Raw genomic sequence first — 27,147 nt, 5'->3', positions numbered from 1 at the left:
AGGGAAAGAAAAAAAAAAAATTCCTTTCAAAACTGTACCCAAAAAAAATAAAGCCAACCAAGGAGGTGAGAGATTTACATATTGAGAAACTAAAGACTCATTAATCCAGGAAATCAAAGATGATTCAAAGAAACAGAGAAATATTTCATGCTCCTGGACTGGAAAAATTAATATGGTTAAAACGACCATACTATCCAAAGCAACCTACAGATTTAATGTGATCCCTATCAAATTACCCACGGCATTTCTCACAGAACTGGAACTAGCAATCCTAAAGCTGGTATGGAATCACAAAAGACCCAGAAGTGCCAAAGCCGTGCTGAAGAGAACGGACAAAGCAGGAGGCACACAGGCCCCAGGCCTCAGCCAGCACTGCAGGGCTAGAGGAAGCAACGCAGCCTCTGCGTCGCTATCGTTGCTCAGTGGCTCAGCCGTGTCCGACTCTGTGACCCCACGGACTGCAGCATGCAGGCTTCCTGTCCTCCACCACCTCCCAGAGTTGGCTCAAATTCCTGTCCATTGAGTCGGGGACGCCATCCAACCATCTCATCCTCTGCCACCCTCTTCTCCTTCTGCCTTCAAAACACTGTGGTACAGACACCGAAACAGACACCTAGATCAACGGACTGCAATAGAGAAGCCAGAAATAAACCCACAGCTATGGTCAATTATGCTTGGAGAAAACTGGTCAACCACTTGTAAAAGAATTAGACTAGAACACTTTCTAACACCATACACAAAAATAAACTCAAGATGGATTAAAGATCTAAATGTAAGACCAGAAACTTAAAACTCCTAGAGGAGAACATAGGCAAAACCCTCTCTGACATAAATCACAGCAGGATCCTCTATGACCCATCTCACGGTGTAATGGAAATAAAAGCAAAAATAAACAAATGGGACCTAATTAAATTTAAAAGTTTTTGCACAACAAAGGAAACCATAAGCAAGGTGAAAAGACAGCCTTCAGAATGGGAAAAAATAGCAGCAAACGAAGCAACTGACAAAGAATTAATCTCAAAAATATACAAGCAACTCCTACAGCTCAATTCCAGAAAAATAAACGACCCAATCAAAAAACAGGCCAAAGAACTAAATATACATTTCTCCAAAGAAGACAGATGGCTAACAAACACATGAAAAGATGCTCAGCATCACTCATTATCAGAGAAATGCAAATCAAAACCACAGTGAGGTACCATCTCATGCCGGTCAGAATGGCTGCTATCCAAAAGTCTGCAAACAATAAATGCTGGAGAGGGTGTGGCGAAAAGGGAACCCTCTTACACTGTTGGTGGGAATGCAAACTAGTACAGCCACGATGGAGAACAGTGTGGAGATTCCTTAAAAAAACTGGAAATAGAACTGCCATATGACCCAGCAATCCCACTTCTGGGCATACACACCGAGGAAACCAGATCTGAAAGAGACACGTGCACCCCAATGTTCATTGCAGCACTGTTTATAATAGCCAGGACATGGAAGCAACCTAGATGCCCATTGGCAGACGAATGGATAAGGAAGCTGTGGTACATATACACCATGGAATATTACTCAGCCGTTAAAAAGAATTCATTTGAATCAGTTCTAATGAGATGGATGAAACTGGAGCCCATTATACAGAGTGAAGTAAGCCAGAAAGAAAAACACCAATACAGTATACTAACGCACATATATGGAATTTAGAGAGATGGTAACGATGACCCTATATGCCAGACAGCAAAAGAGACACAGATGTACAGAACAGACTTTTGGACTCTGTGGGAGACGGCGAGGGTGGGATGATTTGAGAGAACAGCATTGAATGTATATTATCGTATGGGAAGCAGATCGCCAGTCCAGGTATGATGCACGAGACAGGGCGCTCAGGGCTGGTGCACCGGGAAGACCCAGAGTGAGGGATGGGGAGGGAGGTGGGAGGGGGCTTCAGGATGGGGAACACATGTGCACCCGTGGCTGATTCATGTCAGTGTGTGGCAAAAACCACTACAATATTGTAAAGTAATTAGCCTCCAATTAAAATAAATAATTTTTTTAAAAAAGAAGACAAATTCTTCAGCAAGTGGTGCTGGGAAAATTGGAAAGATGCATATAAATCAATGAACTCAGAACACACCCTCACACCACACGCAAACTATAAACTCAGAATGGCTTAAGGACACAAACATAAGACATGATGCCAGAAAACCCCTAGCAGAGAACACAGGCAAGACACGTCTTCTTAGGCCAGTCTCGCAAGGCAGCAGGAATAAAAGCAAACATAAACAAACGGGACCGAATCCAGCGTACAATCTTTTGCACAGAAAGGAACAAAAGACAACCCACAGAATGGGACAAAATATCTGCAAACGATGTGACCGACAAAGGATTCATTTCCAAACTATACAAGTAGCTCATACGACTCAACAACAACAAAACAAAACAATCGAAAAATGGGTCAAAGGTCTAAATTTCTCCAAAGAAGACATACAGATGGCCAACGGACATATAAAAATATGCTCAACACCAGTAATTATTAGAGAAATGCAAATCAAAATAATAATGAGGTACCACCTCACACGGCTAAGAATGTACATCATTGAAAAGGTCTACAAATAACAAATGTTGGACAGGGTGTGGAGAGAAGGGAACCCTCCCTTACACTGTTGGTAAGAATACAAATCGGTGCAGTCACTATGAAAAAGTTTGGAGGGTCCTCAGAAAACTAAAAACAGAACTGCCATATGATCCAGCAATGCCACGCCTCGGCATGTACCCAGAGAAAATTCTAATTCAAAAAGATACATGCACCCCACTGTTCAGGGCAGCATTATTTACAACCACCAAGACATGGAAGCAATCTAAATGTTCATCCACAGATGAATGGATAAAGAAGTGGTACAGACATAATGGAACACTACTAGGCCACAAAAAATTAAACGATGCCATTTGTGGCAACATGGATGGACCTAGAGAGGATCAGAGTAACTGAAGTCAGTCAGACAGAGAAAGACAAGTACCTAACGGTATCATGTATATAAGGAATCTAAAATATGGCGCAAATGAACTTATCTGAGAAACAGAAAGACTCACAGACATAGAGCTCAGACTTGTGGTTGCCGGGATGGGGGAGGGGGCGCGGCTGGAGAGGGATGGACAGAGAGTTTGAGATCAACAGATGCAAACTATTATATATATGTGATGGATACACAACAAGATCCTACTACCTAGCAGGGGGAACTATATCCAACATCCTATGATAAACCATAATGGAAGAGAATGTACGTACGTGCATAATGCATGCTGTTGAACAGCAGAAATTACCACAACATTGTAAATCAACTCTAATTCAATTTTTAAAAAGGTGACATGGGGAACACATGTAAATCCATGGCTGATTCTTGTCCATGTATGGCAAAAACCACTACAATACTGTAAAGTAATTAGCCTCCAACTAATAAAAATAAATGAAAAAAAGAAAATAAATAAATAAAATAAAAAGGTGAAAAAAAACCACCCAGAGAATGGGACAAAATATTTACACAGTATATATATACGAAAAGGGACTGTATCTAGACTACAAAGAATGCTTATGAGTCAACAATAAAATGACAAACACCTCAACTGAAAAATAGTCAAAGGATCTGAAAGGACATTGTCGGAAAGAATATATAAAAACGGCAGACAAGCACATGAACAGAGTCTCAACATTACTCAGGAAGGAAAGCATCAGTCGCTTCAGCCACATGTGACTCTTCGTGATAGCGGGGACTGGAGCCCGCCAGGCTTCTCCGTCCACGGAATTCTCCAGCAAGAATACTGGAGTGGGTTGCCGCTCCTTTCTCCAGGGGATCTGCCTGACCCCGGTCTTCTGCACGGACGGGCTCTACCATCTGAGCTAGCGGGGAAGCCCGCAGTCAGGAAGGAAATGCAGTCCAAAACCACAAGGAGGCAGCACTGCCCTCACACGGGCACGGGCGGTCCTCAGCCAGAAAGACGGCAAGTGCTGGAAAAATGGGAACATGCTGGACCCTCGCACAGCGCAGGTGGGAATGTAAACGGCGGCGGCTGCTTTGGAAAAGAGTCCTGAGGTTCTTCAGAAGGGTCAACAGTGTCACTGTCTGAACCGGCCAGTCCACTCCCTAGGTCTGAACCCAAGAGAAAGGCGAACACATCGATCCACACAAACCTGAGCACATGAGTGTTCACAGCGACATCACGCACAAGAGCCAAAGGGCAGAAACCACCCAGGTGTTCATGAAGGGTGAGCATGCAAAGGAAAGTTAACAAACAGGAAGGGGGCTCTGACACAGGCTACGATGCGCATGGACCCTGAACACGTGACGTTCAGTGAGAGACGCAAACACAGAAGGACACACAGCGCGTGATTCATCAATAGGAAGCGTCCACAACAGGCAAATCCATGGAGAGAGGAAGTGGATTCATAGTTGCCAGGGACTGGGGGAGGGGAGTGGGTGGGTACATGGATGGACGGATAGGGGGGTGGATGGATGGATAGATGAATGGAGGATGGATGGATGGACAGATGGATGAATGGATAAGTGTGTGCATGGGTGAGTGGGTGGATGGATGGATGACTGGATAGATGGGTGGTTGGGTGATGAATGGATGGATGATGGAGAGATGGTTGGATGGACAGATGGATGGATAAGTGGGTGTATGGATGGATGGATGGATGATGGATGCATGGTTGGGTGGGTGGATAGGTGGGTGGACAGACTGACAGGTGGATAGATGGGTGGATGGATGAGGGATGGTTGGGTGGGTGAGTCAGGACATGGGTGGGTGGGTGGGTGGACAGATGGATGATGGATGGATGGATGGACGGATGATGGGTGGACGGATGGAGAGATGGGTGGATGGACAGATGATGGGTGGACGGATGGAGAGACGGGTGGATGGACGGATGATGGGTGGACGGATGGAGAGACGGGTGGATGGATGGATAGATGGATGGATAGATGGGTGGGTGGATGGATGATGGATGGATGGAGAGATGGATGAATGGATAAACATCATGTGGTCCATGCACACACTGGAAGACAACTCAGTGAATGAAGAGGTGGGAAGCTCTGACACAGGCTGCAACACAGATGGACCCTGAATACAGGGTGGTCAGTGAGAGAAGCAGACACAGAAGGACACACAGTGGGTGGTTCCATTTACACAAAGAGCCAGAAAGAGGCAAATCCACAGACACTGAAGGCAAGCTAGTGGTTTCCTACGGACCAGGGGAAGGGGAGGAGCGATGACAACCACAGGGTACAGTGTTTCTTTCTTGAGTGATAACAGCTCACTGTAGAGACACCTGCAAGACTGTGTGAATACACTAAGAACGGCTGAGCTGTGGACTTTAAATGGTGAATTGTGTGGCACGTGCATTCCATCTCAAGAAAGCTTTTAGAAAAAGAGAAAAAGGCAACCCCTAAAAACTGAAGGCAGAGGGAGCACGTGGAGTCACTCATCACACAGTCCAACAGAACTTTTCAGGACATGCACAACGGACAGAGTTAGCAGCCAAGACCAAGAGAAAGAGATCTTACAGGAGGGGCAGGAATGATGGGGGAGAAAACGGAGGGGGAGAGGAGGGGAGGAGAGGATGGGGAGCGGAGAGGAGGAGAGGATGGGAGGGGGAGGGAGGGTGGGGGAAGGGCAGGCGAAGGGGCAGGGTTGTGGGGAGAGGAGGGGACACAGAGAAAAAAGAAGTAGCCTGCAGCACTAGGGACAAAGGAGAGAGGCCCCGCACTGCCCTGAAGAACCAATGCTGAATTCACAAGCAGTCTGCAGCAGTGTGACCCCCGGGGGATCAAACACACGGGAGGTGCCCGCCCACAGCTGTCAACGACAGCCAGAGTTGGGGGGCTGGGAGCACGGGGACCCCACATGTGGGCACGGCACCGGCGGGCAGCCTGGGGCCTCTGACTGACGTGAAGCGGGGGCCTGTCCTCTGTTCAGTACGCCTGCCAATGCAGGAGAGGCAGGTTCAAACCCTGACGCAGGAAGATCCCCTGGAGGAGGGAATGGCAACCTGCTCCCGTGTTCTTGCCTGGAGAATCCCACGGACGGAGGAACCTGGGGGACTACAGCCCATGGGATCACAGAGTCGGACACGACTGAGTGATGGACACACACACAGAGTGAGACAGCAAAGGACCACAGGGACCCCGGGCCCCTCACAGCAGCCAGCCAGCCACAAGGGGTGGCTGAGGACACCGTGCCGCGTTCCTGGGAGAGATGGTGCAGACACCAAACGGCCGGGTGTACACACGGAGGGTCCAGAGCCACACTCTCTGCGATGAGCACCTCTCTGCGGGCACACTCAGGGTAAGTCCAGAATCACACATGCGCTGTGTGGACAGTGGACACGCATCCCTTGGATGGGGGACACAGGGGAAGGCCGGAGGAGAGCCCGTGGGGAGGGTCCCTCTAAGATCACGAGGCCCTGGGGACGGCACGCAGGCTGTCGTGTCCTCCAACAGCAAGGATGGAGCTCAGCACGAGCCCTCTGTGCCTCAGGCCCCAAGGATGGCAGGGAGAAGACTCAGAGAAGCCGAGCTCTGCGCCTGCCACGACCGAAGAAGGACCACCCCCCGTGCCCACGGGAACACCCACCTTGGCCACACGGCCCATGTCTTCCATGGTGGCCCTCTCGTGCGGGAACTGGGCGAAGGTCCTCTCGATCTTGGTGATGACGGTGTCTATGTTCACCGTGTCCTGCGGGCGGCCGCGGGGGAAGTAGAAGGTAGGGATGCTCCGGCTTGCGGCGGGCGGCAGGGGCTCCTCCTTCCTCGTCTGGACCTGAGAGAGAGGACAGTGAAGGCCTGGGCACGTGGGCATCTCCTCAGGACCACACTCAGTGAGGACCTGGACATGTGATCACCTCCTCAGGACCACACTCAGTGAGGACCTGGACACGTGATCACCTCCTCAGGATCCACGCTCAGTGAGGGCCTGGGCATGTGACCACCTCCTCCTCGTAATGTGTCATGATTGGAGGCGGGTCTGATCCATGGCGCCTGCCCCGAGCCCAGCTGACCACTGTGGACGGGGCACCCAGACCATCACTGCGGGCTGACCGCAGACATAGGAGCTAGCAGCCCACACGCAGCACCACACGTGACCACTGGCCTGGTCCACACTGCCCTGCCTCCCTGATCCTGCTTCGGCTGCCACCCCCTGGACAGGACGGCTGCTGAGAACCTGCCCGTGTCCTGCGGGAGGTCAAGGGAGGCGTGGCAGGCTGTCCCCTCGTGGCAGGTTGCACCTGTGACCGCTTGTGCGCACACCCACCCTGCCCCGCGGAGGTTTCCGCCTCAGCCAGCACAGCCCTCAGGAAACACACGGCCCCAGGGCTCTGCCTCCCAAGACGGGCAGTGGCGGGCACCACACAGGGGCCAACACCACACCTGCAGGCGCAGCTAACGTCAGCCAGGCACCTCCCGACACACCTACCACTCGGGCCCCCGGTGTCCCGCTGGGCGGCCTGTGGGCAGGTGTGGTGGCCCGCCAGCCCTTCCGGGGCCGGGGGGCTGGGAGGGGTCGCATCTGGGGAGGGACACAGCAACAGGGTGTCACCCCAGGTCACAGGGTCATCAGGACCCATGACAGCCTCCCGTCAGACCCCACCTCACCCGTCCACCCCCACCATACCCCATACACAGGCCATCACCCCAGGTAACACGGTCATCAGGACCCATGACAGCCTCCCGTCAGACCCCATACAGGCCATCACCCCAGGTAACACGGTCATCGGGACCCATGACAGCCTCCCATCAGACCCCACCTCACCCGTCCACCCCCACCATACCCCATACACAGGCCATCACCCCAGGTCACGGGGTCATCAGGACCCATGATAGCCTCCCGTCAGACCCCACCTCACCCGTCCACCCCCACCATACCCCATACACAGGCCATCACCCCAGGTAACACGGTCATCAGGACCCATGACAGCCTCCCATCAGACCCCACCTCACCCGTCCACCCCCACCATACCCCATACACAGGCCATCACCCCAGGTCACGGGGTCATCAGGACCCATGATAGCCTCCCGTCAGACCCCACCTCACCCGTCCACCCCCACCATACCCCATACACAGGCCATCACCCCAGGTCACAGGGTCATCAGGACCCATGACAGCCTCCCGTCAGACCCCACCTCACCCGTCCACCCCCACCATACCCCATACACAGGCCATCACCCCAGGTAACACGGTCATCAGGACCCATGACAGCCTCCCATCAGACCTCACCTCACCCGTCCACCCCCACCATACCCCATACACAGGCCATCACCCCAGGTAACACGGTCATCAGGACTCATGATAGCCTCCCGTCAGACCCCACCTCACCCGTCCACCCGCACCATACCCCATACACAGGCCATCACCCCAGGTAACACGGTCATCAGGACTCATGATAGCCTCCCGTCAGACCCCACCTCACCCGTCCACCCCCACCATACCCCATACACAGGCCATCACCCCAGGTAACACGGTCATCGGGACCCATGACAGCCTCCTGTCAGACCCCACCTCACCCGTCCACCCCCACCATACCCCATACACAGGCCATCACCCCAGGTCACGGGGTCATCAGGACCCATGATAGCCTCCCGTCAGACCCCACCTCACCCGTCCACCCCCACCATACCCCATACACAGGCCATCACCCCAGGTAACACGGTCATCAGGACCCATGACACAGCCTCCCGTCAGAGACCTCAGGAGCCCACGAGCCCCAAGCAGGATCACAGAAAGAAACCCACACCTGGACACAGGAGGACAAAACCAGAAGACCCAAAGGCAGCCAGCAGGTGCTCAAACGCAGCACAGGCACGAGAAACAAGACAGATAAGGGGGAAATCTTCAAAGAAACAATTGATCCTCCAGCCAACTCTCAACAGAAGCAACTGATCTTAGAAGCTAGAGGAAAACAGCGCCCACCTCGTCCCCTTCTATCTGTGAGGAGGAGGCTGTCACACAAGATGAACACTGAGACATTTTAACAACCCAAACAGAAAGCCAAAGTGAGCATGCGACAGACACCTGGCCCAGGCGACGCTGAGGTGTGCACGTCAGGGGGGAGCAAGGCGCCCCCAGATGGAAAATCTGAACTACAAGACGGGGGCGGGGAGAGCAGTGTCTACCTGGGTAACTCCACATGCATCCACCACAGAAACCAGTCATAAGAACATCATCTTACTTCTTCCTGAAAACTCCCAAGAAGATGACAGCGTAAAACGCAAGGGAGATAGAACGGAAGTGTGTGAGGGTTTTGAGTTGGGTGATAAAGATGTGGATTAACTCAGTACCTATAAAAATGACATCATCGGGCGAGCAGTGACGTGGCAGGAAGTACTCCAAGGGGAAACAGATTTTTTAAAAAGAGGTGACAAAAAAGAGCACATAGAGAAAAACAAAATAAACCGGAATGGATTCAAAGTCGTAACAGATGTAGGTGGACTAAATGCTCCAGTTAAAAACACAAAGATCGGGGCCTTCCCTGGTGGCTCAGTGGTGAAGAATCGCCTGCCAATGCAGGAGAGGTGGGTTCAATGTTGGTCCAGGAAGATTGCACATGCTAAAGAACAACTAGGCCCATGCGTCACCACTTCTGAGCCTGTGCTCTAGAACCCGGGAGCCTCAGCTACTGAGCCCAACTCTCCACCTCCCCCAAGAGCCCGTGGCCTGCAACAAGAGAATCCACCGCAAATGAGAAGGCTGCGCATCTCAACCCCGAGAGCAGCCCTTGGTCACCTAAACTCGAGAACAGTCCACACAGCAACAAAGACCCAGCAGGGCCAAAAGTAAGCTCAAATAAAGTTAACTTTAAAAACACAAAGATCAAACAGAAAGAAAAAAAGTAAGATTTATTCCTAAGACACACACATAAGGTCTCAGGACACAGCAGCTGAAACTTGACAAGTGGAAATAGATACAGCGGCCAACAGCGATGGAAAGAAGGCAGGCACCGCTGTGTTCATGCCCAGAGAGTGGGCTGGGGGCCTGGATTTCCAGAGGGGTGGGGGGGACACGGAGCTGGGGTCCGGCAGGCCGCGCCGCCGACCCCGAGCTGACCGCCGCCCCGGCGTGGCCTAGCGCCCACCAAGCCCCGGAGCCCGGGAAGTGCGGCGCGGGCAGGCAGGGCCGGGCGACGGGAAAACACAAGGGCGGGGTGCGGACACGGGAGATTTACAGTCATCTCTGGGCCATAAATAGCGCGGCCGGCACAGCTGGGACAGGCGCCCTTTGCCAGCACACAGGGCGCCGCGGGGGCCGCCGCCTCCGGCTCGAGCGGGGCTCCCGGGGCCGGAGAGAACCGGCGGAGGACGGCGCCCTGAGCTCGGCGCGGCCGGCTGACGTCCGCGACGAAGGTGGAAGGGGCACAACCGTGGGTCTGTGTGTGTGAGAGACACGCACACACACGAGGTTCCCAGGCGGGGCCCGGCCCCCTAAGCAGCCCGCAGAGCAGGGGTGCTGGCCTCGCCCCGCCCCAGGCCTCCCTGCCTCCGGGCATCGCGGCCGTCAGCACGACACCCGCTCCCGGCGGCTACCTCTGTCGCCGCACGGACACCCGCGCTCGCTGACTCATCGCGACTGCGGAGACCGGAGATGCCCGCGGCCCTCGGACACACGCAGCCGCGCGGCCGAGAACAAGACACGGCCTCGTGGAGAAGCAGGGCGTCGCTGTGCGGCGGGAGCAGCCGCGCCGGGGACAATGCCCGCCTTCGGGGACAGCCGGGCGCCCCCTCCCGGCACGGCTTGTCTGAGCGCTTCCTCCGTCGGCGTCTCCGCAGACTGAGGGCGCGCGCTGGGCCGGCGGGGATGAGCACGGGTCTGCGCACCCAGGAGGGGAGCCGGGCGAGCGGAGCACGGCCGGGGGCGGGGCAGCACGCGGGGCGCAGCCTGCAGTGGGCCCCAGCGGAGCGGAGGCCGGGGTGTGGGGACACAGGCGGCCGAGGCAGCCCGCGGAGGCCGGCGCCAGGCTGGGAGGCCCTGCAGGCCCGAGCTTCTCCTCCTCCAAGCCTGGGAACCCTCCCCACCGGCTGGCGAGGCTGGGCAGGGCCAAACAAGGACCTAAACGGCCCACTGATGGGCACCGAGAGCCAAACGGTCCAACAGTCAGCAGAGGGGCCGTGTGCGCCCTGGGCAGAGAACAGTGTGGTCTGGAGCCGGGAGGCAGGGCTGGGTGCATTGACCTGGGGAGCAGCCTGAGGGCCCAAGTCCACGGGCTCCGGGCCGGAGGACCACGTCTTGACGCCTGGGTCCAGGGAGCACCGATCAAGGGGGTACACTCAGGGACACCCTGCACAGTGATGTGACAACCCCCCGCCCCCCCGGGGTCTGACACGGGCGGAGTCTGCAGGTTAGGCTGTCAGCACGGGTAGGGGAGGGGAGGGGACGGGAGCTCACAGCCTGCACTGTCCCAGCGCTGGGCTCTCCCCTCCGTGGGCCCCTGTATCCACCTGAAGGGCCCACGGGGAAGCTGGACGGGTGAGAGCGGGACCAGGACCAGGGACGGCAGAGGGGAGCCGGGGAGCCCGTCCCGGGGCATGCTGCGCGGAGACTCAGTCCCGGGGGCGGAGGCCAGCACCCAGCTTGGACGGGGGCAGCGGCACAGCCGGGCGGGGTGCTCGAGGGCTCGGGACACGTGCTGAGGGCCACCACGAGGACAAGCTGGGGGCCTGAGGGATGCTCAGTGTGCGCTTGGCCTGGGCGTCCACAAGCAGGGGGTGGACACGGGCTGCAGGAAGAGGAGAGCCCCCCAACGACAGCCACACTGCACACCTTCCCGTGGCCGAGCCTACTGCGGATGCACCAAGCTGCAAATGTGGTGGTGCACGCGTGTGAAGCGCTGAGTCCACCTCCACATGCCCTCCTCACCCATCTCCACACACACCGCCTATGTCCCTCCACACCCCATCTCCACACACACCCCCCCATCCCCCTCCAGACCCCATCCCCCCATGCACGGCCCCCACCATCCCCTCCTCACCCCATCTGAACACACCTGAGGTTTGCAGATCCCCAAGGCTATGTCTGCAGTCCACACTCAAACACCGAGAGTTGAAGGGATGAAGCCAGCCAGGGGAGCTCCCCTCCCCAACACTCTCCCCAGGACACTCCCCCCGCAAGAGCCAAATTCTACACCTGAGGAGCACGCACTGCCTACACCTGAGGAGCACTCCGTGCACAGGGCAGGCACCCTCATTCCCAGGAAAGATCGCCGGGATGTGTTTTCTGTAACATGAAACTGCTTCCTCTGAAAGGCCCGAGTGACTTGATAAGACGCACAGCTGTCCTGGGAAACTCAGGCTTTCCTGAAGCTCCTGCCTGGACCAGGGGCTCCCCACCACCCCATGAACATCAAGGCACAGTCACCACTGGGGGAAGGCTCCCCGATCCAGGGACACCCCAGCACTACCATGTACACATAAACAGCAACCAGCAGACATCCCCTCCATCTGCAAAACTAGACCAGCCTCATCTGATCCCACACTTAGAGTCTGAACAGACTTTCCTGCCCAAATGAGGCACCGGCTTACAAGCGTCACCCACTGGCAGACCAAAGCTCACACGCTAGAAAGACAGCCCTCAGACAGAAAAAAGAAGACCCAGAAGCTCTCTATAAGCTCAGACATAATCCCAGGCTGGGGAAAACTCGATTTAAACTACCAACAGGAAGCAAGCTTTTCCCACCCCAGACAGGCCATATAATTCGGTGACTTTTTGTTTTCTTAAGGCCACTAGATGACCTAACTCCTCGCTTGGGAGAAAATACAAGCGATTCACACAGTGCCAAACATCCGTAAGACAGCAGAACCTGCCGTTACCAGAAGACCCCAGGGTGGCCGCGGCTTCTACATGTCCCTGTCCCCTTACTCGAATTTATAAGCCACACACGAGGCACGGGCAGAGACCGGCTTTGCTTTTGTGCCCGCCGGGGAGAAGCACCGAGAGGTTTAAGAGCCGAGCGCCTGCTGAAACCGCGGAGCGCGGCGCTTCCTCTAAAGCGCTCAAACCCCACAGGCGCTCGCGGCGGACTGCGCTGTCCTGAGAGAGCTGCGTTAATGCGGGGCGCCGCGCTCCGACCACGCGGGGCGGGGGTGCTGCCTGCGCGCCCGCGGAGCGGCAGCCCCACTGCGTCGTGCAGGCCAGGGCTAAAGCCGCCTCAGCCCGCTCAATCCTCTCCGCAGGCGTCTTCCAGGCACCGCGGTCCTAGCGGCCGAAACTCTCAGAAAGTTGTGGGCGCCTCTTCACAGCGGCTGTCCCAACAAACTTCACGGGCCGCACACCTGCTCTCCGCGCGAAGGGGCGCTGTTCCCGAGCGGAGGTGAAGCCTCCACCCCCCAGCACGGGCAGACCCCCGCCCCGACCTCTCCGGGGCTGCGCGGACGCAGCAGCCCCGCGCCCGCACCTGCTGGAAGGCCTTGAGCCTCTTCTTGAAGCGCGAGGGCAGCACGAAGTCGCAGCCGCGGGCCAACGAGGCCAGCTCCTGCCGCAGGTCGGGGTCCTGGCGCAGGGAGAGATCGCGGAGCCGCATGTCGGCTCGCATGGGCCGACGCGGCCCGGGCCGGGTGCGCTCGCGGGGCTGCGGCTGGCCGGGGCCGGCGGGGTCGGGTCGGTCCGGGCGGCCGGGCTCAGCGCGCTCCATGCGTCGCCGGCCGGCGCTCTGGGGGCCGGGCCCCGGGCGCGCGCATTCCTCCGGCAGGGCGGGTGCGCACGGCGCTGGCAGGGGAGGCGCGGCCAGCAGGCGGCGGGCGGCCCCTCCCAGGGCCCTGCTGCGCTCGGCGGGGCAGACTGGAGGCAGGACGCCCGTCCCTGGCCAGCCCGCTGCGCGCGGAGGGATGCGGCCGCCCCTCGACCCCCGGACCGTCGCTCGGCTCAGCCTGCAGACGGGCGGCCGAGGCGCTCCGCTGTGGGGCCGCCGCCCGCGGGCTCCCCCGGGAGGGACCCGGCCTTCTCTCCGGACGCCGGCAGCCAGCCCAGGACTAAGCTGGAACCTAGGTCAGAGCAAGCGGCCCGGGCGCCCGGTCCCCCAGGCCACCTGAGGCTCAAGAGTTGTTCCCTCGGGAAACTGGCGGCAAAAGAAGGGCTTTAGAGGTCACCACCCACGCGCACTTAGGAGTGCAGAAAAAAACAGTGAAAGTGTTCGTCGCTCAGTCGTCTGTGGCTCTGCGACCCCATGGACTGTAGCCCGCCAGGCTCCTGGATCGGTGGGATTCTCCAGGCAAGAATACCGGAGTGAGCGGCCAATTCCTTCCCCGGGGGAATCTTCCCCACGCAGGGATGAACCCAGGTCTCCTACATGGGCAGGCGCGTTCTTTACCGTCTGAACCACCAGCTGGGCAAATGTACAGACAACCAGCAGAGGACACACTCTGCTCTCCTGTGAAAACTCGGGGTGCGGGTGGAAGCGAGGGTTTTACTGCATTCCGGGGTGCACACGGGTGCAGAGCTGACCACGCGGATGGACGGAACAGGACTCAGGCTGGCCTGTACTGGGCACCATGAAAATGGAACCGGGCCCGGACATGTGGATGGACTCCCCGCAGAGCCAGGCCCGCTCTGGGCGGGTCTCCCCGCCCTCGCCCCCCACACTGTCTACCCCTGGCCTGCGGGTCCCACCCCTGACATCGCAGGACCGCAGGGACGCCTGCTCCTTCGCCCTTCCTTTCCCCCCAAACAGAGCTGTCTGGGGAAATGGCCTTGGGGGTCAGGAGCCTCTTCACCCACCCTCTTCCTGTCTCTCTGATAGACTTCGGGTTTGGGGCTCGTCTTTTTCCAGCCATGTGTGTCTTACAGAAACGTGGGGCAGAAAGTCCAGAACCGCCCGCAGGCCCAGGTTCCCCTGTCAGGAACACCCTGAGCGGGGCGCAGCGTCTGTGAGAGACAGGAGCCCACGTCACCGCGGTGAGGAGCCCACGCGAACGAAGCGCACAGTCTCCCCAGGGCGCGCGTGCGGTCCGCACACCCTGAGGGTTCGCTCGGACAAAGGCCCAGCGCCGTGTGGCCACCGCTGCGGTGTCACTCAGCAGGCTTGCTGCCCTGGGGACTGTGCATTTTTGAAGCTTTTTAAGACATTATTTTTTATGTGGCCCACTTTTTAAGTTTTTAAGAAAGTTGTTACAACATTCCTCCTGCTTCACATTTTAGGTTTTTGGCCCCGGGGCAGGGGGGATCTTAGCTCTCAGACCAGCCCTTGGAGGCCAAGGTGTCAGCACAGGACAGCCAGGGAGGTCCCTCCCCCACCCGGGCCCGGAGTCCCTGGGCTCAGCCGGTTCACGCCCCCTCCCCAGCACCGTCCGTCCCCGCTGTCTCCGTGCTCCGCCCGCCCCGAGTGTCCCCAGCGGGAACCCCACGGATGCAGCCTCTTCCGGCTGCAGCGTCACCTGCCCCAAACTCCTGCTCAGGACCCCCCTGCCGTGTGCCTGCCCTCTGCCTCTCCCCCTCTTCCGGCCCCGCTCCGGCCTCCGGTTCCCAGAACATCCTCAGGGACTTGGGGCTCGGCGGCTGACCCCCACATCCCCGCAGTTCTGCAGACACGCGGACGGTCTCGGGGAGAGGGGGTCCGTGCTCGGGACAGACTTCTCATTTCCGGTGTCAGCAGGGGCACCAGGGGCTCGGGGACGGCCCGATGCAGGCGCGGCCCTGCCAGTCTGCCCATCACTCTCGCCCCCCGCTCCTCCGCAGACCCTGCGGGAAGCGCGCTCCTGAGGCAGCTGCAGAGGGGCCAGTCCTGTGCGCTGCCCGCCCCGCTGGGCAGGTCCTCCCAGGGGGGGCAGGGCGTGCTCCCACCCCCGGGACCGCCCCGGGCCGCCCTGACTGACAGGCCGGGTGGCCACACCCTCTCACCGTCAGGCGGGGCCAGGAGGTTAGGGGAACTGACTTCCCTGGGGATCCAGTGGTTACAACTCCCCGTTCCAATGCAGAGGGTGAGGGTTCGATCCTGGTCAGGGACCTAAGATCCCACATGCCTTGGGGGCCAAAAACCAAAACATAAAACAGAAGGAATATTGTGACAGATTCATTAAAAACTTTAAAAGGTGGTCCACATCAATATTTAAAAAAAAAAGCTTAAAGATATAGTGTCGGGAACATGGTCACTTATTACATAATGTCTTTGCACAGTGAGAAATCGCAGACTTGTTGAAACGTACAGAAATATCAAATCACTGTGTTCTGCGCTGGGCTTCCCAGATGGTTCAGGGGCAAAGAATCCACCTGCCGGTGTAGGAAACTCAGGTTCGATCCCTGGGTCGGGAAGATCCCCTGGAGAAGGAAATGGCACCCCACTCCAGTATTCTTGCCTGGAGAATCCCATGGACAGAGGAGTCTGGCGGGGTACAGTCCACGGGGTCACAGAGAGTCGGACACGACTGAGTGACTAAACACCACCAACAAAATGTTCTCCACCAGGAACTAATGTAGTCCTGTACGTCAGTTATGCTTCAGAAACAAACTCAGAGGAATGCAGGTCAGACTTGTAGCTTCCAGGGGAAGGGGGTACGTGTGAGGATGATGGTGGTGGTTAAGATGTATAAACTTCCAGCATAAGTGGTTTTTCCTGTAGCCATGTACAGATGTGAGAACTGGACTATAAAGAAGGCTAAGTGCCAAAGAACTGAGGCTTTGAAGCTGGTGTTAGAGAAGACTCTCGAGAGTCCCTTGGACTGCAAGGAGATCCAACCAGTCCGTCCTAAAGGAAATCAGTCCTGAATATTCATTGGAAGGACTGATGCTGAAGCTGGAGCTCCAATACTTTGGCCACCTGATGGGAAGAGCTGACTCACTGGAAAAGACCCTGATGCTGGGAAAGACTGAAGGCAGGAGGAGAAGGGGACGACAGAGAATGAGGTGGTTGGATGGCATCGCCGCCTCGATGGACAGGAATATGAGCAAACTCTGGGAGATGGTAAGGGAAGCCTGGCGCGCTGCAGTCCACGGGGTCACAAAGAGTCAGACATGACTGAAGCAACTTAGAACGCGTGCAAAACTGGTGGAAGAGATGAAACATATGACAAGTCACCTGCTACAGAGACAGCTTGCAAATCCCATAGTGATAAATAGAGCAGTTATACCCAGAACACACACAGAACTTGCCACCTGAATGAGACAAACCAACAAACCAGTCTGTAAAATGGAAGAGCGTCTGCAAAGACACCCCGGGAGCGAAGACGCATGAGGACAAGGAGGCTCGAGATCACGGTCACCAGGGAAACGGTGAGCAAGCCACAGAGGTGCCACCAGAGACCATGTTAAGGACAGGGGCCGGTCGGGTGCCCGCCGGGGACAGGGGCTGGAACCCTGGGCTGCTTTCAGGCAGGGAGCACCCACGGTGCAGCCCCTCTGGAGCACTGCTTGACGGGGTCTTGAAAAGAGAAACGGGTCTGTGACAACCTAGAGGGGTGGGATGGGGAGGGAGGTGGAAGGGAGGTTCAGGAGGGAGGGGACATGTTATACCTACGGCTGATTCACGGTGATGGACGGCAGAAACCAATACAGTACTGTAAAGCAACTGTCCTCCAATTAAAAGTAAATAAATCTTAAAAGGAGTCAGAAACCACTGTAAGACTTAAAACGCAGCAGTTACTCCGTAGGCGTCTCCCTGAGACGTCGGTCGCTTCCCAGGTCACTCGGGGTAAAGAACCTGCCTGCTAAGGCAGATGACCTGGGTTCGATCCCTGGGTCAGGAAGATCCCCTGGAGGAGGAAACAGGAAACCACTCCAGGAGTCCCGCCTGGAATCCCACGGACAGAGGAGACTGGCGGGCTGCAGTCCGTGAGGTCGCACAGAGTCGGACACGAGTAAGAGACTGACCCTCTGCTGAGAGGAGAGGAGACGAGGGCCTCACGAGGACTGAGCTTGGACGTCCTCGGCGCGAGGGTCGGAGCTGGGAGCCAGGGTCCATCTGACACAGGACGAGGCAGTGCGGTCGGGGAGCAGCGCTCGGCGAGGACTCGGGAGGAGGGCCGGGCCCCTGACCGTGCGGGGCGTTCTGGGAGAACCAGCAGGGGCACGGGCCCCTGCAGCCGTAGACGAGACCTCAGGCCTTCCCTGGCCCAGAGCCCTGGATGCCTCGGGGGCGAGGGTAAGAAGAGAGGGGTGTGTGCACAGCTTTCCAAGTCCTGTGAAAGCTGACAGGAAAGCACTTTGTCTCCCAAAACTAAGCCAGCTCCTCTCCACCAGCAGTGACGCCGCCAAGTGCCCTCCATGGCCTGGGCCCTCTCTGCCGGTGCCAGGGACCAGGAGGACGCGTGCCACCTGAGGCTGTTGACCAGGGTGCCGCCTCCAAGCCCGACGCAGCTCACACACGGACACGGGGATCCCCAGCCACGGGGTGGGGGTGCAGACGGCCCAGGTCTCAGTCAGACAGGGCCTCTGTCCAGGGGAGCACCGGGGCCCTGCAGCCGCAGGGAACCCCTCGGCCACAGGCACCCCCAATCTAGAGAGCAGTGGCGGCCACCACCTCCTGATGGAGACCAGCCACCACTACGTCCTCGGGGAGACCCTGAGAGCCCTCTTCAGAGACCCCAAGCCAGGCTCCTAGGGGACCCCGTGTCCTTCCTCCTCATGGGACTCTGCACCCCTCCTTCTCCTCATGGGGACCCCGTGCCCCTCTTCAGGAGACCTTGCATCACCCTCCTATGGGGACCCCGTGCCCCTCCTCCTCACGGGACTCTGCACCCCTCCTTCTCCTCATGGGGACCCCATGCCCCTCTTCTCTTCAGGAGACCTTGCATCACCCTCCTATGGGGACCCCGTGCCCCTCCTCCTCACGCGACTCTGCACCCCTCCTTCTCCTCATAGGGACCCCATGCCCCTCTTCTCTTCAGGAGACCTTGCATCACCCTCCTATGGGGACCCGTGCCCCTCCTCCTCAGGGGACTCTGCACCCCTCCTTCTCCTCATGGGGACCCCATGCCCCTCTTCTCTTCAGGAGACCTTGCATCACCCTCCTATGGGGACCCCGTGCCCCTCCTCCTCAGGGGACTCTGCACCCCTCCTTCTCCTCATGGGGACCCCATGCCCCTCTCCTCTTCAGGAGACCCTGTGCCCCACCTCCTCCTCATAGGGATCCCGCACCTTCCCCCAGGGCTGTACCCACCTTGGAGACAGACAGGAAGAAGGCGGTCCCAGGAGGTGAGGAAGCTAAATCTGGACTGAACTCAGACTGAGTGTGGACTACACACAGGCTGAACCCGGACTGAACGTGGACTGAACCCAGACTGAACCCGCAGTGAACCTGGACTGAATGTGCACTGAACACGGGCTGAACGTGCAGTGAACACGGGCTGAACTCGCAGTGAACACTGACTGAACCCGCAGTGAACCTGGACTGAACACAGGCTGAACGTGCAGTGAACACGGGCTGAACGCGCACTGAACACAGGCTGAACGCACACTGAACACGGGCTGAACGTGCACTGAACACGGGCTGAACGCGCAGTGAACACTGACTGAACCCGCAGTGAACTTGGACTGAACACGGGTTGAACGTGGACTGAAAGTGAACTGAATGTGGACCAAACTGAACGTGAACCCAGACTGAACATGGACCGAATGTGAACTGAACCCAGCTTGAACCTGAGCCCTAAACCAGGGCTGAACCATGACCCTAAACAGGACTAAACCAGTACCGAGTCAGATCAAGTCAAATCACCAGGTAACTGAACACCCCATATCTATGAAGAAAGGCAAAGCACTAAGTGTCTAAACAGGTAGATAATAAATTTCATCAAGGACGCGAAGCACTGGAATGCATGCAACGTCGCTGACGGAAAATGATGAGATGCAAGGAGACAGAAAGACATCTGGAGCTCGTGGCCTTGGAAACTCGACTTTTTTAAGGTATTAGTGGTGCGAGATTAATCTACAGACTCAATGTAGCCCCAATCAAAACTCCAACAGAAAAAAAAAAAAAAACACTCCAACAGGCTTTCCTGTGGAGGCTGACAAGCTGGTTCTCAGGGTTACGTGGAGATAAGAACGTCAGGATAGCCTGAGGTCAGAGGACATCTGAGAATCTCAGACCCTTTTAAAAGAACAGGGTTGGCTGTACGCCACCTGCTTTCCACAGGTTCATCCCCAGAGAGCTGCAGAGTGAGATTTCAAACACAGATCACAGGATTAGAGATCAGGAAACAGACCCACATGCACAAGGCTGACTGATTTTCGACCATGTAACTCACAGTGCATCTCTGCAGGAAAAGAGCGATTTCAAAGACCACTAGTTACCTGGATATCTTACACCACACACAGAAACTTAAGAGAAATGGATCAGAACTCTATATGCAAAAGGGAAAACCTGGAATCTTTTAGGAGGAAAACAGAAGACAACCCTGACAACCTGGGAGACTCACACATTGCGTAGATTGGATGCAATACATAAGAACCATGAAAGAATGAAATTGAAAGAATTAAAAAAAAAAAAAAAAACTAACAGCTTTTTGTGTTCAAAAGACACGCTAAACCAACAACAAAATGGGACAAAGACTGAAGAGAAATATGCGAAAATATAAGTCTCACAAAGGAGCTGCATGCAGATTCTACACAAACAGCCCTTATGTTACTATTGACTTGCTCAGTCACGCCCAGCTCTTTGCGACCCCATGGACTATAGCTCACCAGACTCCTCTGTCCATGGGATTCTCCAGGCAGGAATACTGGAGTGGGTTGCCATGCCCTCCTCCAGGGGACCATCCCGACGTGGGGACCGAACCTGTGTCTCCTGCATCGGCAGGTGGAATCTCTACCACTGAGCCACCAGGGAAGCTCCACATGAGGTTTCTTCACTTCCTGTTAGCTCTTAGAGAACACAAGCTCAGAACTTTTCTTATGGCATTTTATGTAGGAACATTTTCCTAACATTAATTATCCACTTCTCGGGGCCAAAGAAGTCTTATCATTTTATCCCAATGACAACAGCCCTTTTTGGGTTACTGGCCTCTCAAAATTCAACTGAAGCCATAAATTCCACATTCACTGAGACATGTGCAAAGCCACCTTCAGGCCCCAGACAAGGTCCATCAACAGTTTTTTTTTTGGCCACAGCAGAATGTTGGATGTTAGTTCCCTAACCACGGGTGGAACCTGTGCCCTCTGCATTGGCAGCGTGGAGTCAACCACTGGACCACCAGGCAGGTCCCCGTCATTCCTTTTTGAAACCTCTTGGGACGGTTAAGACAGAGTCATCCTGCTTTTCCTCAAAACTGGGTCCTCAGGGGACTTCCTTGGTAGCCCAGTGGCTAAGACTCTGGGCTCCCAAAGCAGGGAGCCTGGGTTTGATCACCTGTCAGGCAACTAGATTTCACAGGCCACAAGCAAGACCCTGGTGCAGTCAAACAAATAAATAAAAATAAGTAAATATTTAAAACAAAAAACCAAAAACCAGGTCCTCATGGTGACTTACTCTATCTGGTCATGGAAACTGAAGACCAGAGAAGAGGTCTTCAGTCTTACCCGGCCCCGTCAGCACTTCTTTCGTTCAACAGACACACCCCCCGCCCCCCTATCCCGACTATTCCAGCCCCACCGCCGAGGCCATGTCACATCCTTCCAGGCAGAAGCTGGTCTCTCCACGGCCCGGGGCAGCACGATGCATGAACCTGTTCTTGGGGAGACACCACTCTGGCCTGAGGAACTTCACACCCACGCTCTGTGGCTTTCTGCCTGCCGTGCATAAATGAGGTCTTTCTCAGGCATCAAAGCCACCCTCCTTTACAGAAAATTACAGCCGCATTTTCTGTAAACAGTTCCAGTCCCAGGGGGACTCACACAATTTATGGGACCATGAAACACAGGAGTTCATCTTCCAGTGTTGTCTATTGGGCTGTGTCATGAATCACACTTAGTGACAACGTGGACGGCTCACCACATGAGATTCCAGGGATCCCAGTAAGAGCACCAGGGGGTTGGTGGGAGGATGGGGGACTGTCACTACTGCAGTCAGCTCTCCAGGCCCTGGCTCTCCTCACACAACCGCCTCCTCATTTTGGGGGGGGGGGGGTCAGGCAAGATGTCAAGAGCAGGGGTCCCCAACACCTGAGCCATGGACTGGTACCAGTCTGCAGCCTGTTAGGAGCCGAGTTGCACAGCAGGAGGTGAGCAACGCGAGCTTCCTGTCTGTTTACCGCCACCCTCAGTGCATCTGGGCTTCCCAGGCGGCACTAACAGTAAAGAACCCGCATGCTAAGGCAGGAGAGGTAGGAGACTAGGGTTCAATCCCTGGATCAGGAAGGTCCCCTGGAGAAGGGCATGGCAACCCATTCCAGTATTCTTACCTGGAAAATCCCATGGACAGAGGAGCCTGTCCACTGGGTCACGAAGAGTTTGACATGACTAAACAACAAAACAACAAAGGGAACAATATGCACCCACCACAGTTTTTCTTTTGTTTCCCTCATATCTTTTTTCCATAAACACCTGGAGACGCTTTATTACATTTAACCAGCACAGAAGCACTTTTTAACTTTTAAATGCACTGCTGTCCAACTGTCCTTATTATAGAAAAACTGTTAGTCCCTCAGTTATGTCAGACTCTCTTGCGACCCCATGGACTGTAGCCCACCAGGCTCCTCTGTCCATTTGATTCTCCAAGCAAGAATATTGGAGTGGGTAGCCATTTCCTTCTCCAGGGATCTTCCCCACCCAGGGAATGAGCCCAGGTCTCCTGCATTGTGGGGGCAAATCTTTACCATCTGAGCCACCAGGGAAGCCCTGTTGTAGAAGACTCAGGGACAAAGGCAGACGAATTTGGGATAAAATGTCAAGGTTCACAAACTAAGCAGAGCAAGAAAAAAACAGCCATGCATGCATAACTAAAACCAACTGTAAACAAACTCCAAAAACATGATCAATTCAGAAGATGTTGAAGACAGTACTTTGACTTTTTGGGGGGTGGGGGGAGGAGATGAGATGGTTGGATGGTATCACCGACTGGTTGGACATGAGTTTGAGCAAGCTCCAGGAGTTGGTGATGGACAGGGAAGCCTGGCGTGCAGAAGTTCATGGGGTCGCAGAGTCGGTCACAACTGGGCGACTGAACTGATCACTGGTCACTGAAGGAGACAGACTAGACACTCAAGTGCTTAGCACGCTTGACATTCCTCCACCTGCCTGGCCACCCCCAGCCATATGTCGGTGGGAACCCACCAGTTACCTTCGCAGGCGTCAGCAGAAGCAAGATGAACTTACTACTCTCGCCCCTCCGGATCGTCGAGGCCCTCGAATCGGCGGCCCACTCCGGGCACTGGAGGCGGCTCCCACGGGAAGCGCGGTGGACGCGGGGGTAGGGCCGGGCGCCCCGGGACCTTCGCACTCGTGCGGCCTCCAGGCAGGGTCGGGGGCGGCGGCTGCGAGCCAGGGCCCCGGCTGCTCCGCGTCTCCCGCGCCCCTCTCAGGCATCGCGGGCGTCTGGATCCTCCGCAAGCAGTCCCGGAGCATCGCCTGCGTGCTGGACTCACTGAGCCAGCAGAGGAAGAGCTCGTCCACCTTCATCTTCAGGACCGGCTGCAGGACCTTGCCGGGCGGCATCTCCGGGGCTCGGGCCCTCCTTCCCGAGGGACGCCCCCACCCCCTCCTTCCTCGCGCACAGGTGCCTGGAGCCGGGACCCACGTCCGGCCTGAATGGACCACACACGGGGTCGCCTACCAGCCCCTGAGGGCACGAGCCAGTGGGGGGTCAAGGGCCCCGGGGCAAGAGGCGGGAACCTGGCCGGGAGGCTCCCGGGGTCTAGGGAGGAGGCAGCGACCCGGCGGGGGTCGCGGGCCCGGGGTTCGGGGAAGAGGAGGCCCGGCCTGGTGGGGGTCGCGGGCCTGGGGTCCTGGGGTCCGGGATGAGGCGGCGCCCGGCCCGGATGGGGTCCCGGGGTCTGATGAGGAGACAGTCTGGCCCGGCGAGGGTCGCGAGCCCAAGGTTCGGGGAAGAGGAGGCCCGGCCCGGTGGGGGTCCTGGGGTCTGGTGAGGAGGCAGGGACCCGGCGGGGACCGCGAGCCCCGGGTTCGGGGAGGAACTGGTCCGGCCCGGTAGGTTTCGCAGGCCCGAGGTTCAGGAGGTCAGGGGTGAGGCGGCGCAAGGCTCGGTGGGGGTCGCGGGCCTGAGGTTCGGGGAAGAGGAGACCCGGCCAGGCGGGGGTCGCCGGCCCGGGGTTCAGGAGGTCAGGGATGAGGCGGAGCCCCACCCCGGGGGGCTGCGCGGACTCGGGGTCCCGGCTGAGGCGGGCGGTCAGACCGCGGGGGGACCCGCCCAACTCAGGGCAGCTTCAAAACGGGCGCGCCGGGACTAGCGCCCAGAGAAGGTCGCCTCAGCCGTGCGTCAGCGCGACGCGTGGCGTCATCACACGGCGCCGCCCGTCAGCGCCCCGAGGCAATGCGGGGCGCCTGGGTGGGCCGGACGCTGTGCGGGACCCCGCGTGGGCGCTCCGGAGGGCGCTCAGGAGCTGGACTGTGGACGGGGGCGAGGGGTGGCGGGCACCGGACTCTAGGCCTTTTAGTTTTTAGGCTTTTGGTGGGTGTGGCCCCGCGCCAACGAGACTCCCGGGCTCCCCTCACCGCCCGCGGAGCTGCGCGCATGCGCGGTAAGAGCTCGTCGGGAGGGGCACGCGCGGGTAGTTGGCCGGGGGGGCGGGTAGTTGGCCGGGGGGGCGGGGCGGGGGGGCTTGCCGAGCATGCGCAGTGCGTGCCCGCCGGGAGCGAGCCCGAGGCTAGGCCGTGTGCTGGAGACAAGGGCTGCTGGGGGAGCATGCACAGTGCGTGCCCGCCGGGAGCGAGCCAGAGGCTAGGCCGTGTGCTGGAGGCGAAGGGCTGCTGGGGGAGCATGCACAGTGCGTGCCCGCCGAGCGAGCGCGAGGCGGGGTCGGAGGCCAGTCCAAGTTTTTTAGCTAATACGGGCCCCTTCGGACCGCAACGATTACGTTAAGTATGTTAAATCTTAATGATGCGTTGGAGGCGTGTAACTGCTTTCAAGCTGGCCTTTCAGGATAAGCATGAGCTACTTTCGTAATTGCAAAAATAATCAGTTTTAATGGAGGCGAAATTAACTACTTACATGACATTTGGCCCCATGACTACCTTGTTTCAGCAGTTTTAACTGTTGATAAATCATCCACACGGCTCACAGTCACCGCCTTTTTCATAAGGTTTTTTTTTTTTTGGTAAGTTTTTTTTTCCCTCTTTAAAAGTTTTCACTTAACTTTGCTCTCATTTAGGAGGTAATTTTAAGTTCTTAGGAGTTAAAGTTTCCTGCTTCTCAATTGGGCTTCCCTGGTGGCTCAGATGATAAAGCATCTGCTTGCTGTGCGGGAGATCTGGCTTTGAACCTGGGGTCAGAAAGATCCCCTGGAGAAGGAAATGGCAACCCACTCCAGTATTCTTTGCCTGAAAAATTCCCTGGACGGAGGAGCCTGGTAGGCTACAGTCCATGGGTTCCTGAAGAGTTGGTCACCACTGAGTGACTTCACTCACTTTTTACTTCTCAGTAGTGTAAATATAGCTTTGTTGTATATAATAGCTCAATCATGTCCCACTCTTTGCGGCCCCATGGACTATAGCCCGCCAGGCTCCTCTGTCCCTGGGATTCTCCAGGCAAGAATACTGGAGTGGGTTGTCATTTCCTTCTCCGGGGGAGCTTCCCCAACCCAGAGATTGAACCTGCATGTCCTGCGTTGCAGGTGGTTTCTTTACTTCTGAGCCATCAGCTAAATAGCTCTTTGTTAAATTGTGATTTTATTTTGTGTTTGTAATGATTGCAAACTTTGTGTTTGTCTACTGAAAAAAATAATGCACCATCTCAAAGCTGAGAATTGTGTTTTAATCTGAGGACTTGCACAAGACCTAAGCTCAGGAAGTATCCTCTCCGATCTTTCTGAGGGACTTTTCAGAAGACGTAAGGGAGGGGCCATGATATATAGGACTTTTTGCAACAAAATAGAATGTTGGAACATCAAAAGATGACAGTAATTTAAAGAAAACCAGACATTGCAAGTTAATGAATTTAGCACTTTTCTATGTATGGGAATATCTAAGAGTTTGGGTTTGATCCCTGGGTCGGGAAGATTGCCTGGAGGAGGAAATGGCAACCCACTCCAGAATTCTTGCCTGGAGAATCCCCATGGACAGAGGATCTTGGCAGGCTACAGTCCATGGGGTCATAAAGTGTCAGACATAACTGAGGAAATACCATCCCACTCCATTCTATAGGAATTAATGACAGGATGAGCCTGTGTGTCCTGAGAAAGGGAAAATATTTATATCCAAGTTGATGTTGTTGCCAACCCACAGCCCTCATCCTTGACCAAAGCCCATCTTGGGCTCTCAGCTTGCTCCCTGTGGCTGAACCTCACACGTTTACTGGGCACGCTGTTTAGAATTTGTCAGACACAACGGAACACACTATCTGGTATACCAGAATCCTGTTTTTCTTCATCCTAAACCCCTTCAGGGTGCACCCTTGGGGCGGCTGCAGTGGCTGAGGGCTTGGCAGCCTCAGCATCCTTTGCTTACTGATACAGCAGATGATGTCTTATCCACATTTCGTGGCTAAAGATAAAAACGCAAGTATCCTGGGTCACTAGAGGGCCATGACAGACGACTTCTGTGCGATTATTTCTGTGCCTTGGGAAGCTGATGCTTGTATGTGCAGGTTGTCAGTTCTGTGAAAGTGTTAGGCACTCAGTCGTGTCTGACTCTTTGCAATTCCATGAACTTTAGCTCCCCAGGTTCCTCTGTCCATGGGATTCTCCAGGCAAGAATACTGGAGTGGATTGCCATTCCTTCTCCAGGGGATCTTCCTGACCCAGGGATCGAATCCGGGTCTCCTGCCTTACAGGCAGGTTCTTTATCATCTGAGCCACCAGGAAAGCCCATGTCAGTTCTGGAGGGAGGCAAATATTAATACGTGTTTCTGTTTACGTTTATCACACACAGACATCTTCTCAGAGCACAAACAGGCTTTTCACTCTGGGTCTGTAAATGAACTGCCACTCATCCGTGTGGGTTTTTTTTTTTGGCGGAGGTTTTGGGAGGGGCGAGGATGGCATTTTTCAGTCCCTGGACAAGACGGCTTTATGCCCCGGGGTCTGCAAGGCCTGTGCGTTTGCCAGTGGAACATTGACAAACTCCGGGAGGGAAACAGAACCTCCTTCA

General features: G+C 56.2%; 1 protein-coding gene across 1 annotated transcript in view; it reads right to left on the bottom strand.

Moving 5' to 3' along the window:
* Window positions 1-24,281, bottom strand: part of PPP2R3B (protein phosphatase 2 regulatory subunit B''beta) — a gene marked incomplete at its 3' end in the record, with an annotated part of 41,816 nt that extends 17,535 nt beyond the window's left edge. The window contains exons 1-2 of the mRNA XM_061137749.1: window positions 23,200-24,281; window positions 6,613-6,798 (exon numbers count right to left, since the gene is read on the bottom strand). Coding sequence (XP_060993732.1) covers window positions 6,613-6,798; window positions 23,200-23,538 — 525 coding nt within the window. The remainder of the gene's footprint in view (window positions 1-6,612; window positions 6,799-23,199) is intronic.
* Between the last annotated feature and the right edge of the window lie 2,866 nt (window positions 24,282-27,147).

Source organism: Dama dama, chromosome X (assembly GCF_033118175.1).
Source record: "Dama dama isolate Ldn47 chromosome X, ASM3311817v1, whole genome shotgun sequence".
NCBI classification, from domain to species: Eukaryota; Metazoa; Chordata; class Mammalia; order Artiodactyla; family Cervidae; genus Dama; species Dama dama.
The sequence above is the reverse complement of the archived record's forward strand: the minus strand, read 5'-3'. Positions and strand labels throughout refer to the sequence as shown.